At 40.6% G+C, this 15,829-nt stretch overlaps 2 protein-coding genes across 11 annotated transcripts in view; one reads left to right on the top strand and one right to left on the bottom strand.

Annotated features, from left to right (window-relative positions):
- The window catches only part of si:dkey-183n20.15 (RING-HC_RNF170 domain-containing protein), an 8,599-nt gene extending 4,823 nt beyond the window's left edge, over positions 1-3,776 (bottom strand). For 2 of the 5 annotated variants that reach the window (XM_040128653.1, XM_040128657.1), the window contains exons 1-3: positions 3,313-3,506; positions 2,894-2,988; positions 406-509 (exon numbers count right to left, since the gene is read on the bottom strand). In XM_040128653.1, the coding sequence (XP_039984587.1) occupies positions 406-434 (29 nt within the window). In that variant the 5' untranslated portion in view covers positions 435-509; positions 2,894-2,988; positions 3,313-3,506. Of the gene's footprint in view, positions 1-405; positions 510-653; positions 741-1,328; positions 1,404-2,893; positions 2,989-3,312; positions 3,507-3,752 lie in introns of those variants that run through there. The other 3 variants (XM_040128654.1, XM_040128656.1, XM_040128655.1) reach the window with 3 other exon arrangements.
- On the top strand, positions 2,933-15,829 carry hook1 (hook microtubule-tethering protein 1). 6 transcript variants are annotated; one of them, XM_040128650.1, is made up of 22 exons: positions 2,933-3,013; positions 4,558-4,643; positions 5,407-5,479; positions 6,447-6,497; positions 6,977-7,109; positions 7,404-7,471; positions 7,693-7,755; positions 8,759-8,842; positions 10,393-10,556; positions 10,643-10,783; positions 11,563-11,764; positions 11,920-12,030; positions 12,151-12,250; positions 12,337-12,403; positions 12,502-12,642; positions 12,849-12,936; positions 13,211-13,242; positions 13,343-13,425; positions 13,568-13,668; positions 13,795-13,896; positions 14,012-14,080; positions 14,200-15,829. In XM_040128650.1, exons 4-22 carry the CDS (start codon positions 6,447-6,449, stop codon positions 14,356-14,358), a joined length of 1,959 nt encoding a protein of 652 aa, XP_039984584.1. In that variant the 5' UTR covers positions 2,933-3,013; positions 4,558-4,643; positions 5,407-5,479; the 3' UTR covers positions 14,359-15,829. The 6 variants fall into 6 exon arrangements, with proteins under 6 accessions (XP_039984584.1, XP_039984583.1, XP_039984581.1 ...); XM_040128649.1 differs by having other exon boundaries at positions 3,013-3,123; XM_040128647.1 differs by lacking the exon at positions 2,933-3,013 and adding an exon at positions 3,020-3,247 and having other exon boundaries at positions 12,151-12,238.

Raw genomic sequence — 15,829 nt, 5'->3', positions numbered from 1 at the left:
TAATTGAATTAGGCTACAATTCTTGAGTAACTTTCATTAGGCATCTTAAATGACAATCATCAAATTAAATGTGCAGTAATCAGCTAATAAAATTAAGACACTGGGTTACTGAAACAGATGTCAAAGAAAATGTCACACATACATATATTTCACATTTTGTGGTTTTTCTCTGTTATAAAATGTGTTCAACTTCATATTTTGTGAGGATCTTAAACACTTGAACATTTTATATTACACTGTTTCGTGTACTGGATTACTTTAAATTTTAGACGACAATTTAGTTTGTAAGATATATTATTTTTAGCACATCAGGTGGTGCTGGCTTTCATGAGATCAAAACACACTCATTTCAATTCATCTCCAAGAGACAATCAAAACTGCCAAACATGATAAAATGAGACTCACCTGGACTGAGACTTGTGGTACGGGTGCATAGTTGATCTCGATACAGCAGCTGACAGGTAGACACTGTCTCCTAGAAGGAAGTGAAGTGCCTCATGACAGCATCACTGTACAAAATAAATTGGAGCTGCTTGTTAATGATCAACTACACCCTCCAATATCAGCTGGTCTTCCAGCTTAAAGTGACCAGTAATGCAGTAAGAACAATGCAGTGTTTTGTACACAGTCGGACAACTCCAAAACACACTTACAAAAACTTCATTATAGACTGTGATGAATTTTTAGTGTCAAGGTATTCCGTTTGTTACATCTAAAAGGCAACATATTTCTCCCTTCAGTCTGGTCAGAGGCAAACTGTTTGGATCACATGACTTGCCACCACATCAAAGCCGGGAAAGATCCCTCCTATAATGTGTTTAAGTAGGTTAGATCTGACTTTGTCGATCATTTACTGGAAGTTTACTCTGCCCACAGCGCTGCTTCACATAACTCTTCTCTTACCATAAACTATTGGTTGTGAAATTCATGTGGATGTCACTGACATTGAAACTGTACTACGCTGAGGGCTGTTGAGAGTTACCTCATCTGTAGATAATAAACCCAGCAACAGAAAGGAGGCCTATCATAGATCCATGTTTTAGTGTGACAGTAAGGTGGATGTCTGTAATCAACAATTTCCCAAATATTATTCTCACACTGTACCATTCTTTTATAATTAATGGAAAGTCGGGTGTTGGCCAAATGATCCAGAATGCAGCAGCAAAGTAGTAAAAGCTGTAGTAGCTGCCTTATCTTAGCAAATGCATATGTCAGTTTTTTAAACAGTATCTGACAGTGAGTGAATATGTGATAATCTTCACATAGTTAACCATGACAGCCATTGCAGAAATATCCTGACCAATAATTACACAGGCCCTTCACCTCACCTCTGAGAGAGGGTAAAGAGAGGGAGTCATTGTGGTTCAGGTCATCTAAAAATAGCAGCCATCAGTCAGTGAGGGTCAGGGTCTCAGAGTGGCAGCGAGGAGAGGCGCTCACCTACTGACAGCTAAAAACGGGACAGAGGGCATTGCTTCAGGCCACACGTGTAAAGTCCAGTCTCAGGTCATACACACACTTGTTTTGGGAGTGTGTGACATGTAAACTATGCTCAGTGATCACTTAGTTGTTTTCCCTGTGGGGTGACGTAAAAATTCCTTACAATGAATTCAAATAAATTCAAACTAAATATGTAATAAGGCCACAAATGCAAATGACTCATCTCATTGTCTGTATGATTTGTTGGGAATTTTCCATATTGTGGCTCAAGAGAGCAGGTGACACATGCAAGATTTGTTATCTTATAGGACTAAAGCCGTGGTAGTGGGAACACACTGTCTAGCCTCTGCACTTCAATTACACACACCCTCACGTGAGATACATAAATGGATAACGTGAGGAGGTTTATTGTATTCATGAGAAATGATTTACCGTCAGAGAAGGGTTGGCATACTGCCAGGGTTTTAGAGGCTATCTGGAAACAGTGATGATTACAAAAAGAACTTGTATTTCTTGTCATTATACCCTCTAATATAGGGCTGAAATAGATTAACATTCCAATTGTATTCGATTTCCAACTCCAAACAATACCTGCAAAACTGACTGTGCAGGATGAACTGAGCTACAAGGTGAGGTTAAGCTGTATTTTACAGTAGGTCACATAGTCAGACAGGAAACCACCTGCAATTAAGGTTTCATTCACTAACAAAGAAAAAAAGTTATCAAATGAATGAATAGTTAACAAATGTCTGTTTTCATTTTATATAGAAGTGAATTACTGTGACAAAACTGATTTTATCCTTTAGTTTGTTTAATGTTTGCTATGAATCTATCTGTGTGGGGCATTTGTCATTTTTCTACATTTGTCATGTGTTAAACACATTAAATTTGATTGCATCTTTTTCCTTTGTTTGCAATCGGCATCTGTTAAGATCTTTGATCTACTTTAGGATGTTGTACAATCTTTTTGTACTGACAGCCAGTGGTGGTATGTAAACTTACTAAAGTACTGTATTTGTACAGTTTTTAGGTACTTACACTCTCCATTTTGCACTACTCTACACTTCTACTCCATTACTTTTATTATTCTATTGCTTTAAATTTCTCCATTACATTTATTTGACAGCTATTGTCAGCCTACTTCTTTTTACAGATTAATACATGAACAAGTTTTTAAAATATGATGCACTGTTACAGATTAAAACTACCTAACATCTCAAGTTGTTGACATTACTGTCACCATTACTAGCTACAACTTTAGATGTTGCTGCTCAGACATTAATACAACCTTACTAATGATCAAATAATGTGATATACTATAATATAATTAATAATCATATTTAATATAATAATTCCCTGGTAAGATATAGGCTCTTACCACAACACTTTACCCATAGGTAGTGAGGGAATACCAACATACTGTGGGCGTATATAAATTGCTGATCACACTCACCGATTGGCTACCGCGGGGTTTAACAGTCGTCAATCATCACGGATCTCGATGCTGATTGGATCCGGTACCCCTCTTCACTACATCTAGACCGGAGCCTGCACGCAAGTAAACGTCAAAGAAGTAAGAAGCTGCCGCATTCGCGTACTTGTTACGTTGTTTTTGTGGCGGAAAGGCCGCCCCGACTCTCCTCTATACGCATTTGTCGTTAGAGAGCTACCCCTTGGCAGCAGGTGAGGTCAAATGCAGAGGAAAGGAGCGGAAGAGCTTTGCTGACAGGTGGATTTAAATATTTTCGCTAAAATGGAACAAATGGGCTTTAACAAAACGGCGCTGGTCGAGAGCCTCATAGTATGGGTGAGTGTTTTGCTCATGGGAATGTGTCGCCCGAGACAAGGAAACCATTGAGGCGATTTCATTACCTGTTTGTAGGTGGTGGGGGTGTCAGCGAAAACACAGTAACCCCAGGTGAGAGGAAATGAGGCAAACATGAACCAGAGCGGGTGGTCGACGGTCAGTCTAACAGCAACCGGTGTACGTTGTCGTTATTACAAAGATTAGCTTCAGTTGCAGCTGTTGTTATTAGTGTAACACCGTCAGTCCACCGGTGCGAAACGTACCTCGGTGAGGATAAGGGAGCTGGTCCAAACATACCGCAGAGTAGTGGATATGAAGTTACCGCTTAGGGGCTACAAAGACTACAATATCTTTCAGTTTAGCTGATCTTCGCTGGGTTTTGAGTGTTAATCCAATTAAACAGGAGATATTTGTGGAATGTCGCTCTTTGGATCTTTTTGTTAACGTTATGTAACTAATTAAATGTGACTAACACCAGCAGTAATAGTTCAGTGCATTCATTTACCTGTGACATAGCTAGCTAGAGTTGCTGCACCTGCTCTTTTCAATAGCTGTGAATCCATGTTTTGTTGGCTGTTTTGTGGGTTAGTAATAGGATAAAGGGTCTGTTAATTAGATCTCGTGTCAGGTTCTTCTGGCATTTAAATCCTGCGGCTGTATACAAGCCACATTACTTACCTGTTTAGTGCACATGTAGCAAGAAGTTAGTTGAACTTATCCCACCAGATTTCCATGCCAAAAAAATCCTTTGGGTCCAATTTGGGGGGGGGGGGCTTTAAAAGTATGAAAGTGGACAGAATTGTGATGCTAAATGCCAGTGTTTTCAAATGGTGATTTTCACATTTTGAACACACACCTTAGTTGGTGGTGAGAGTGAACCTCAATCCGGTAGCCCTCCGATAGGTTTGGTAAACTCTATAAACAGCAGGGTGTGTGCAGGACACTGTGTGACAGTTCTTGCTTGAGAAAATGGGTGTTCTCCCACGAGAATTCGCCTTACACCTTTGCAGCTACTTGAATTATTTACATCTGCACTTTGTCCTTGCCTGGGTGTTGTGGTTTCTTTGCCACTATTATCTGCAGTCCAACGTGCATCTGTCAGTTTGTCTCGGTCCTCAATTCTCTCCTTTCCGTTACTAATTCTTCATAGTGGTTTTGAGACCGCTACACCGTCCAAGCACCTCTGCAGTGTGGTGTAGAAACCCTTGAGTGATAACTTGGTTAATAAAGTGCACAACTGCATTATTCCCTGTACTCTCCTCGGATCTTTGAGCAGTCCCCATGATGATGCTGTGTTTTCTGCCACTCAGCTGCAGACCTTTAACACTCCTGCACCCTGCAGAACAGTGGAGGAGCTGACCACTGGAGCGGCAATATCACAGGCACTGCATCAGATGTGAGAGGGCACACACACGCAGACACACACACAGACATATAGCTCTGCCCCATTAACTATCTGGCTGCTCTGCAGATACATTATTAACAGCCAGTCTTCAGTCAGGTTCAAATAACTCACATCACATTCAGCAGCCTGGCACTTTTGTTAAGCCAGAAAAGCAAAGGATAAACTCTTTTCGTTCACCACTGAGCTACACTGGTTCCACCTTAAAACACGTATACAGAAAAGCTAATTGCATAAACACAAGGTCGCAACAACATCTTGGTGTTGGACACTCAAAATCAGAGAACTTATTTTTAAATTCGTCAGTAGGCATTAGTGTTGATCCATTAAGGGAGTAATACATTGTAGAGGAAGGATTGGCTAGTTTCTTTACAGACATCAGTCTCAAGCGGTCAAAATGCACAAAAGGGAGAAAAGCATGTTTTGTTTTGAGTGAGTGGTGGGACTCATCCCCTACTTGTTTATACTCTCATTATTATTTTTTCCACGGACATGTACAACCCACAGCTGAATGAAAGAAAGAATTATTGAAATTAATTACAGGAAATGTAGAAAACAACTGTCTAAAGTAAAAATTTTGAGAGAAGTAAACTGTAACACTTTCATTCAAAAATACTTGTTGAAATACATTCAGCATTGAAGATTAATGATATATGATAATTCATGTCACTTAGGGAAGGATTTGTCCCTGCATGTATACTGTTTTTGAGAAGTCAGAGAAGATTAGCTATTGTTGATTGTTCTCTCTGGGCTGCAGAGACCCAGCATGGTTCACCGATGGATGGCTCGGTCGTATCAAAACAGATGTTGAGGACAACTGGAGACTGAAGGTACAGAGCAGTGCCATTTCCTCGTTCCTCAATGTGTCCTCTCCAACTTTTCTCTTCATTTTGCTTAACCTCTTTGTGTGCTAAATCCTCTGTTTGCTTCAATCCTGCTCAACTGTCCTTGACACTGACCTCCTACCTGCTCCAGGGGGGGCTGCTCCTGGCTTAGCCTGCAATCTGACCCTGCGCTCTGACTCTTCTGCTGAAATGTGTACATGTACCTTTGTCCACATATATCAGTAAGGGTTATTTAGATTTAAAAAAAAACATGCATGCCATTCCCTTTCTTTCTGTTCGGCTGTGACTGTGTTTTCCCTGCTGCTGCTTTTTCTTCCCCAATAGGCCTATTTCACAGAATATGGACGTGTGACAATAGGAAAAGCAAAGGTGTGAATAAGAATTTATGATCCATTTAGCTGTTTCAGTTTCAGGGTCCTGACAGATCTTTTTCAAGCAGGCGTATTGACTTGTCAAGGCAGGAAAAGCACGGGTGGAATTTTTAACATTTAATGATGGCTTAGGTGAGCCAGTTCCAGGATCTTGGTATTGAGCATGCTCACTCACTCACATGGCTTACTGGGACACTTCATGGAATGGAGCCATTGTTGAAGTTATTATTTAGACCTGTGCTTTTCCTGCTTTGACAAGTCAAAATGTCTGCTGTGAAAAGGGTGATTTGTGCATACTAGCTCACTGTCACACTGTCATGGCTTACTTGGACAGTTTAATAGAGCAAAGTCATTGTTAATGTTATTAGCTGGAGTTTTCCAACTATAACATGTCCAAATATCTGCTGTGAAAAAGGTCTATTATTTTCTCACTTGTGTACATTTGAAAGTTCTTTATTTTGTCATTGCATGTTTGTAATATGTGTCTAAATGGTATTTTTCTTCTGACCTTGTCCTCTTGGTTCATATTTGCACTGTAAACTAAGTTCATAATCAACATCTCATATGTGTGATCTCCTCAGATGAACAACCTGAAGAAGATCCTTCAGATGGTGGTTGATTATTATAATGAGGTAGGCTGTGGCCATGTGCATAATGTCCTCCTTGTGTTTGCACAGTTGTTAGGTGATTGTCTTGAAACGCCTACTCTATGTGAAAGCCGGACTCTGTGTGTTCATTCGGTGCCTGTGGGAGTTGTAGTATACCCTGTTTACTTAGTGCAAAGCCCCAGGCGACTTTCATAAGGAATATTTAGTTATGTAGTAGAGATCGAAGCAAGCAGCTCAAGCCTAGTAAACAATACAGCCACAATACCACGGAGTACTGACGCCCAGCATTTTTGTCCTATTCATTTTGCTAAATTAACGCATGACTGAAATATTTTGTTCAGCAATCGTCTTAGTTGTAGCAAGACTCTACTGCCACTTCTGTCGACAGTTGTAGCTTTGAAAAACCATTACAGTTTCAGTCACTGTATTTGTGCGTACTTGCACCCAGAAAGTGATAGCAGACTGACATGTTAAACTCTTTATCTCTTCCTCTGTCCCATCAGGTCTTAGTCCAGGAGATCTCAGACTTCCCCTTTCCAGATCTGGCCAAGATGACAGAGCATTCAGACCCTGTGGAGCTGGGGAGGCTTCTGCAGCTCATACTGGGCTGTGCTGTCAGATGTGAGCGTAAGCAAGGTATGTGACTGCTTGTATGTTATGCATAATTTGTGTACACAAAGTAGACGCAGCCAGTATGCATGTGCTATACAGTGCAGATAGAAGGGGGGACTGTTCCATCAAAATCTAGGTAGGTTAAGGCCATCTGCCAAACAATGTTTAATTATTGTCCTGCCCAGCCACTGACAAAGGCAGAGCCCATCAGGCAGCCTTGCTTAGAAATCAGTAACGGCAGTCTTACTGTACATTGGGATGTGGGACACAGAAATAATAAATGATGTGTTTGATGAATCATTCTCACTCAATTGACAGAATACATTCAGATCATCATGACTCTGGAGGAGTCTGTGCAGCACGTTGTCATGACAGCCATCCAGGAGGTCAGTCCATCTTAATACCAACTTTCTCCTTCATATTTAAGAGATATTAAAAATGGCCAGAAAAGCTTGGGTGAACAGTTTTACCTTTTTTAGGAACTGTAATTTGCCTCAAAGTTTCTATCTCGAAGGGACTTCGGCAGCAGCAGTAGTTATTAAGGGAGCCTTTACAGCTCTTTTAATGAGTCTGTGTAATAAACCCAGTGACATCTTTTTCTCTCCAGCTCATGAGTAAAGAGAGCATGGCCCCATTTGGAGCAGAGCTGTCAGGGGACTTGGAACAGCAGGTCAGTTTTATTACTACAGAGATCCCTCCGAATGGGAGAAGGTTTGTTCTTTCGGTGTGAAAGTCTCAAACCCAGAGGAGATACATTCTTTATGAACAACTTGCTGGATATGAAAACAAAATCTACACTATATATATTGTGGTTTTAATTTTAAGGTCTGCAAAGGGACCACAATAAGAACCCCTCAAGTGTGTGTAGCAATCTGAAATGATTATTTTAATTTGAAAATAACGTTCAAGTTACTTTTTTTTCAATGAGGTATTTGGTCTACAAATTGTAAAATGACTAATGCTCATCACAAGTCCTGCTTGTTTTGTCTGAGTAGCAGAAAAAAACCTAAGGGTGTTTAATATCAGTGATATAAATAAGAGAAAAGCAAGTAAAACCACCTTCAGTAGCTGGAAAATTATTTTAAAAAATAAAATGATGATCAAAATGGTTCATTAATTTTATCTTGATTTTATCTCTTAATCGACTAGTCAGTTTATGTACTTATCCTTTCAGCTCTAATGTACTGTAGAAACTGCATAAATCACCAGTCTAACATTTGGCAAACAGCTGAAGTTCACATCACCATTTCAAAGGAGTTCCTCCAGCCCCCTGTAGCTCCTCACTGAGACAATTATTCTTGTGGATCTGTTTGAGGGCGAGCATGACCACTGTGCACTGAATCCTAGAGCTCAAATACTGACTCTCTCTACACATTGCAGCTGGGCCTCTGCCGCCCTCGACGAGCAGAAGGACAGCGGGAGGTGCCTTGTGTAACGAGCTTAAGATTAAGTGAAAACTGAAAATTCCTCGATAATTTCACATCACATCCCCATAGTCAAAAGGGAAAAATATGCAGTGCATGAAGAGGAGCTGGTGGTTAAAGAAGGGTTTAAAGCCTTTTGAGACCTCTGACCTGATTATTGCAGTAGAACCAGTCTATCTGTGTTTCTGGTGTGTGTGGGAGGTAGCGGGTGCGTACATTACTTACTTCAGCATCTCCTTCATATTCCAGTTAAAAAAAGCCCTCGAGGACCTCGCTGAACTTTTAGCCGAGAAGGAAGCATTAGCCCAACGCTGTCAAGAGCTGGACATACAGGTGAATACAGAGTTCTCTCTCTCTCACTCACTCACTCACTCACTCACTCACTCACTCACTCAAGCACTCGGCATGTGCTTGTACAGAAAAGTATATATCAATGTGATTTGTTTACAGCCATCTAGCCTCAATGCCTTGTTGCTGATATTCAGCTCCATGTCTACACACACACACACACACACAGGCAGGCCTATGGTACAGCATAAACAGGAGTTGTGTAATTCGATGTAATGCTTGGGTCCATTGTCTGGAGCTGCTGTGGCAGAAGGTATGTGAGCTTACTGTCTGGGCTCTGCTGGCTCCCACTGTGGCAAGCACCCAATGCTCTGCCACTGCTAGAGAAGGCCTCACTCAGCACTGTACAGGCAGACTATATTTATCATAGCCACTGAAAAACTGTTCAACTGGACTCTCTAAAGATTGATTTGTTCTGTCCCCAGTCTTGCTCGTCTTTCGCTGCAGCGAGGTAAGTCCAACATGGCTGACCGTTCGGCAAAACTAAACCCATCTAAACCAGCTGCTCAAATGTTTACTCTAACTCAGCTAACAGATGGCTCAGTCAGGACCCTGTTTGAGACAAGTCGTGCAATGTTTGTTTTAAGATTCAGTGGTATTATTCCAGTAATTTACCCAGGGACGTCTCTGTCATAATAATCATTTTGTCGTCTTCTTATAGTGAAAGTAACAAATTATTTTAAAATGCCTCTTTGTTTATTTAGGCTTACAAGATAGTCCATAGAAGAGGAGAACACAAGTTAAAGGAAGGGCTTGGCAAAGTTTCAATCTTATTGTTTATCAACGTTCAGTTAAATCATATTGTGATAATTGTAGTCTTATGTTATCATTTTATAAAATCCTGTTGTCTAAATTAATGATTTTAAGACAACTGAAAATTGAAAGCAACAAAATTGGTTAGTGAAGCTTTTTTATTTTAAAGGTGTAAAAGGTTTTGTCCAAGGTAAATGGAAAATTGTTCATTGCATTGAGGTTTATTATTATGTAATTTTGCATACATTTGCCATATTGCGATATATATGTATCAGAAAAATGTTGTTCTTTCTATTATAGTGATTTCAACCATGTAACCCAGCCCTAGTTAAATGTGTAGTTTTAAATGTTAGACATAGATCTTAGAGATGTTTTCTATCTAGACATGTAGGACTCATAAACAATGACAAGTTAATTTTAGACTAATAGTCCAATGTCCGGTGCTAAAATATACTTGAGGGAAATGATGGGTGAGAAGTAAAACTGACTAACCGTGTATTAACATGTTTGCTTAAAGTGCACATTTTCTGTGCTCTGCTTCCAGCATGGATTAACTTCACTGTTTGCTTTAACAGCTGGGAGAGGAAGAGAGGTGTCTGTGATAGAACGGGTCTGTCCTTTGGTGTTCAGACGTGACTTTTCTGCTTTGCATGAAATAATTAACCAGAGATTTAACATCATGAAATATCCCGGGTGACTTGATGTGAATTTTTTTTTGTTTGTATATTTAATTCACTTGAACTTAACTTAGAGTGGCTCTAACACTTTTCGTACCTGGACAGGTGACTGTTCTGCAAGAGGAACGAAACAGCTTATTGGCTGAGAATGATGTCCTAACTGACCGGACCAACCAGCTCGACACATTCGACGACCCCAGCACACCCTCAGGAAGAAAACACAGCCAGTTACAGCAACAGCTGGAGACACTGCAGGAGGAAAACTTCAGGTTTGTCACTTTGTGTTCAAAAGTGCTGCAGCAACCTCAGCATGGTTGTGAAAGACTGAACGCATTTGTGCATTTACATCTTTTAGGCTGGAGGCCGCTAAAGATGATTACCGGATCCACTGTGAAGAGTTGGAGAAGCAGCTGATTGAGGTTCAGCACCGTAACGACGAGCTCACCAGCCTCGCCGAAGAATCTCGAGCTCTCAAAGATGAATTGGACGTTCTGAGGTCTGTGTCACAGTAGGGAAGTGTTGAAGTATCTCTTTAATTCAGGCACAGACCACAAAAACAAACCAAGTAAGATTAACAAGCAGGGCTCAAGAAGCCGTATACAGACAAACATCTTTTGTTGCCTCCTATTGAGAGATTAGCAGACAGCTGAGAAAGTTAGATGGAGAGGAAAGGCCAGGACCTTGATTTTTACTGATTAGCAAACTCTCAACCAGACAAGAGGAACTAATCAGTGAAATTAGCTGATGCTGTTTTGCTGGCCTTGACATGAGGGTTATTCTTGCTCAAGCACAAACAAGAGGAAGCAGGAAAACAGCCTCAATACACAATGTATTCTTTCACTATAAGGTAAAATAACTTTTAAACAAGTTTTAACAGTTTATAAGTTTTAACAATATATTTTCATAGGGGAGAGAGCCTACTTTCTTCATCTGTGCTAGTGGAAAACAAGGACCAGAGCTTAAAGACAGAAAAGGCTTCTTTGTTACGGTTATAATGGAGCACCAAGTTCCAGACATAGTATAGTTTTATAGACTTACACATTTCTTCTCAGGCATGAAAATAGATTTTTCTTTTGCAATATTGAATACTGGACCTTAAAGTTGACTTTAGAGCCTGCACTTCTCCTGATTTATCAAATAATGCTAGTTTTCTATTAGCCTACTTTTCTATTTTGTTCGTATCTTACATGCGGGCTTGAAGTGCCCCAAAGCACTTAACTTATGAGCTTACTCACTGTTTTAGTAATTTTGTGCATTTATTTTGTATTCATATAGGAACTGCTCGGATCGAGTGGTGATGCTGGAGGCCTCGGTGGAAACGTACAAGCGTAAGCTGGAGAATCTGGGCGATCTGAAGAGGCAGATGAAGCTGCTGGAGGACAATAACATGACCTACATGCACAACACTGTCAGCTTGGAGGAGGAGCTACGCAAAGCCAACGCTGCTCGTGCACAGCTCGAGACATACAAGAGACAGGTAAATGATGCTATGATGCTTGGAAATGATGGGGAAACTCCAACCTCAAATAAAAGTCACTTTATAAGTAAATGCCACTTGCTAGGAAAAATGTATTAAGTTCCACACACTGTTTTTCTTTTTTTGTGTGTGTGTTTTCACATGATTTCTTTTAGGTCCAGGAGCTACACAAGAAGTTGTCTGAGGAGACGAGGCGAGCAGACACCCTGGCCTTTGAGATGAAGAAGTTGGAGGAGAAGCACGAAACTGTGATGAAGGAGAAAGAGGTGTGGCAGCTTTTGGCATGTGTTGGGAACAAATGACAGAAGATTTTTCTCACTGTATCTGATGTAAAACTCTTCACTAACAATTTTACTGTTGTTTTAAAATGCCATCCCCTCTACTAGAGGATCATCATTGAAAGAGATTCTCTTAAGGAGATCAACGAGGAGCTGCGATGCACTCAGGCTCAACAGCACCAGCTGTCCCAAGCAGGTATCTCTCTAGGTAGTCTGATCTAACAGCTAACAGTGACCCTACTTATCCACTCGTCACATTGATATTCTAAAATGCACATCATTTTTTCCACGTAGGGATGCTTCCTTCCAGCAGTCCCAGCCATGATAACCTGGCAGCTGAATTAATACCCATTGAGTATAGGTAATAGATACTGCTTCTAACAGTGTAGGATTTGTTTTCTTTCTGTTCCAGTATGGTGTGAGTATGAGAACACTGACTTTGTTTGTGTGATTGTGCAGAGAAAGGTTCATCAGGCTGCAGCATGAGAACAAGATGCTGAGAGTGCAGCAGGAGGAATATGAGCGGGAGAAGATCGCTGCTCTGCAGGCTCAGCTGGAGGAAGCACATAAGACACGCAGTGAACTGGACACTGAGAACAGGTTAACAGAGTTTCCGTCTCTTTGTAAGTCAGCCGCAGATAGATGTGATAGAGGTTGATTTCTCTCATGGTCGCTGGCTTCTCTGTTGTTCATAATTCTTAGCTCTGTCATGTTGTGTTTGCTGATGTATTGGGTTAATTCCGTTTTCAAATGTTTCTTTCCTGCATGTCGATGTTTCCTTCCTCTGCATTGTGACAAATCGGCAGATTGAGCCGAGAGCGGATCAGTGAGTTGCAGCAGCAGGTGGAGGACCTCCAGAAGGCTCTGCAGAGTCAGGCAGCCAAGCCCGATGATGTGAGTGTGGCAGCATGCACTGGCACCAATACAGAGAAAAAGGCCCCACAGAGTTAAGCTTATTAGGGTTTTAGACTTTGTGCTGGCATGATATTACGCAACAAAATCACACTAGTTTATATTTTCAGTCAAAATTTTGAGCTCATTTAGAGGTAAAAGCTCCTTCATTGTATAATTTTTAAAATGAATTTTGCAGTACAAAATTGATTGCTTTAACCAAATGTAACCTTTTTTATTTGTAGATACTTTAAAGACTATTTTTATTTTCTTTCAGTCAAACCTGAAGCGGAAACTTGATGCGCACATGTAAGTCCTGGGTCAGTGCTTTGATTAGTGTGAGAGATGTAAAATGAATTTCCCTCTTCTCCAGTCAAGGGAGGTAAAGAAACAGCTCTTGTTTCCTCAGGGTCCAGCTGAACGAGGCTCAGGATGAAATCATGAAGAAGAAAGAGTTGCTGGAAGACCTTCAACCCGACAACACTCAGACCTGTAAGTCTCACGTAACCAATCACATCGTTTCAGCGCTGCAGTCTTCGGAGCGTATAATGCAAACTAAAAACTTGTCTGAACCAAAACACAGCAGCACAATATGACTAAAGTGAAACCTCATAATGACTTCCCTGCCTCTAAGCCTTGAAGGTGGATGAGCTGATGGCTGCTTTGAAGAAGAAGGATGATGACATGCGGGCCATGGAAGAGAGGTACAAAATGTACCTGGAGAAAGCTCGCAATGTGAGTCTCATTTCTATTTTTATTACTGTATTTTATTCAGGTTGTGTTAACACCTAAACCTAGTCCACTGGTTTAAGTGTTGTCAGAATCTGTATTTCAGTACTGACCTTTCTTTCCTGTTTGCAGGTGATCCGAGCACTGGACCCGAAATTGAATCCAGCCACAGCTGAGATCCAGGCTCTGAGGAACCAGTTGGCAGACCGGGACAAGCAGATTCTCAACCTGGAAGTAAATTTGCATTTTGACTTGTTCATGGTCTTTGTCAAATGTTTGTAATATGAACATACGAGATGTTTTTAAAGGAGTGTTTTCAAATCTCAACTAATTTAATTTTGCTTCCTAGCGTCAATGTGAGCAGGCCAGGCTGAGGGAATATGAGGAGAAGCTGATTGTCACAGCATGGTATAACAAGGTAAAATGAGATTTTCTTTGATTTGTATCCTGCCTGTCATGACATTATTGACATTTACTCTATATTATCTGAAGAGCAGAGAGTAAAATGTCACAATTCTGTGTTTCTTCTTCCTCAAGAGTCTGAACTTTCAGAAGTTGGCCATTGAATCACGCCTCGGTGGCCGCACCTCCTCCATGCTGTCCCCCGGCCAGTCCTTCTTATCCCAGCAGCGGCAAGTCTCAAACGCGCCACGGCGGGCACTTTCCATCAACGTGCCTGCCACTACTTCCAAATAGACCTCATCAAGCAGCCAAACATCTCATCTTTATTCAGTGAAGGGAAAAATACCCTCCCTCCCACAAGTGAGCCCTCAAGTGACCTTAAACACATCTGCTCTCAGCGCTCGGGGAGGGGGTCACAAATGGGCTGATTGGGATCGATGAAAACTTACTTATCTAACACAACCTTGTGAGTAACTGGCCTGCAGCTATAGCTTAATGTCCCACAACACACTGGCTACAAACTGGCCTTGTATAGAGCATTAACCCACAACCCGTAGTAGCGCGCACTGTCCCTACCATAGACTTAAAGTATACTACATACTGCTCTGGGTTTTTTGCTTTGCCGACCGCACACTCAGCTTAACACTTGCTATAATCGGTTTAGCTTTCACCCTCTTATATCCTGTCAAGCTTGGTCAGGAATGAGAGAAATGTACATGAGCGCTTAACCATTTTATTCAGAATTGGAGACTGTACAATATATGAATGTAATTTTTAAAAAGGGTTACTTGAATGCCAATGCCAACTAAATGTAACTTCAGATGATTGTTGGATGTATGTACAACTGAACCGTCATACTATGCAGTGAAGGGGATACTAATGTTGTCATCCAGCAGACTGATGAAAAGACAAATATGCATTAGATGTCTTTAAGAAAGTGATTGCTATATTTGGTGCTGGCCACCAACTGCTTTTAAGCATCAAACATCAGCCAGTTACTTTTTTTTTTTTTTCTTATTGAAATGGAACAAGCCCATCATGTAAAGCTATGAAAATCCTATAAGTCATATTAAGTGATCAACCTCTGAGGTGCTGCAACAACAACTCTTACAAAATAAATCCTGGCCTAGTGTGTTTCTCATGTATTTAAACTCCAAAAGTGTGATCTGACTTCCTTGCTGGCAGCATGCTCTAAATAAAAACTGGCAGGTCTTTCTATTCACTGAATATGTTGAATCCTATTTAGTGGTAAGTAATCAAGATTATAATCTATGAAGTTTTACAGATGTAATGTAAACGATGATGATGATGATGATGATGATGATTTTAACACCAGCGTTTGATCCAAATGTTGGGACCAGGCTCAGCAATCAATCAATACCTGCAAATTGTAACTTGAGAAATTTGATTGTAGTTGGTATTGTATTTAATCATGGACATGTTTTCAGGCTGATTATTTCAGAGTGAAGAGTGCTGTAGAGAAGCAGTTGTTCTCTTTCATATTGTGGGTAGTTGGCTGTCTGATCTTATGAAGTCTTAAGTTAAACTGCACTAGTTTCATAACACAGAATGGCTGTTGATTGCTTTTGTTACTCTGTATGTTTACCATTTGTGATCGATGGATGTGTGTTAAAGCGCTTTTATTTTCCTTTGCAGTTGATGATTCTTGTAGATTACTGATTTAAAAGCAGTGTCATTTATATAAAAATAAGAACAATCAAACGTAGCGCAGCACAGAAACTACATATGTGGTGTCATATGTTTG

Source organism: Xiphias gladius, chromosome 6 (genome assembly GCF_016859285.1).
Source record: "Xiphias gladius isolate SHS-SW01 ecotype Sanya breed wild chromosome 6, ASM1685928v1, whole genome shotgun sequence".
Classification (NCBI taxonomy): Eukaryota; Metazoa; Chordata; class Actinopteri; order Istiophoriformes; family Xiphiidae; genus Xiphias; species Xiphias gladius.
This window is presented reverse-complemented; position numbering and strand designations above follow the sequence as displayed.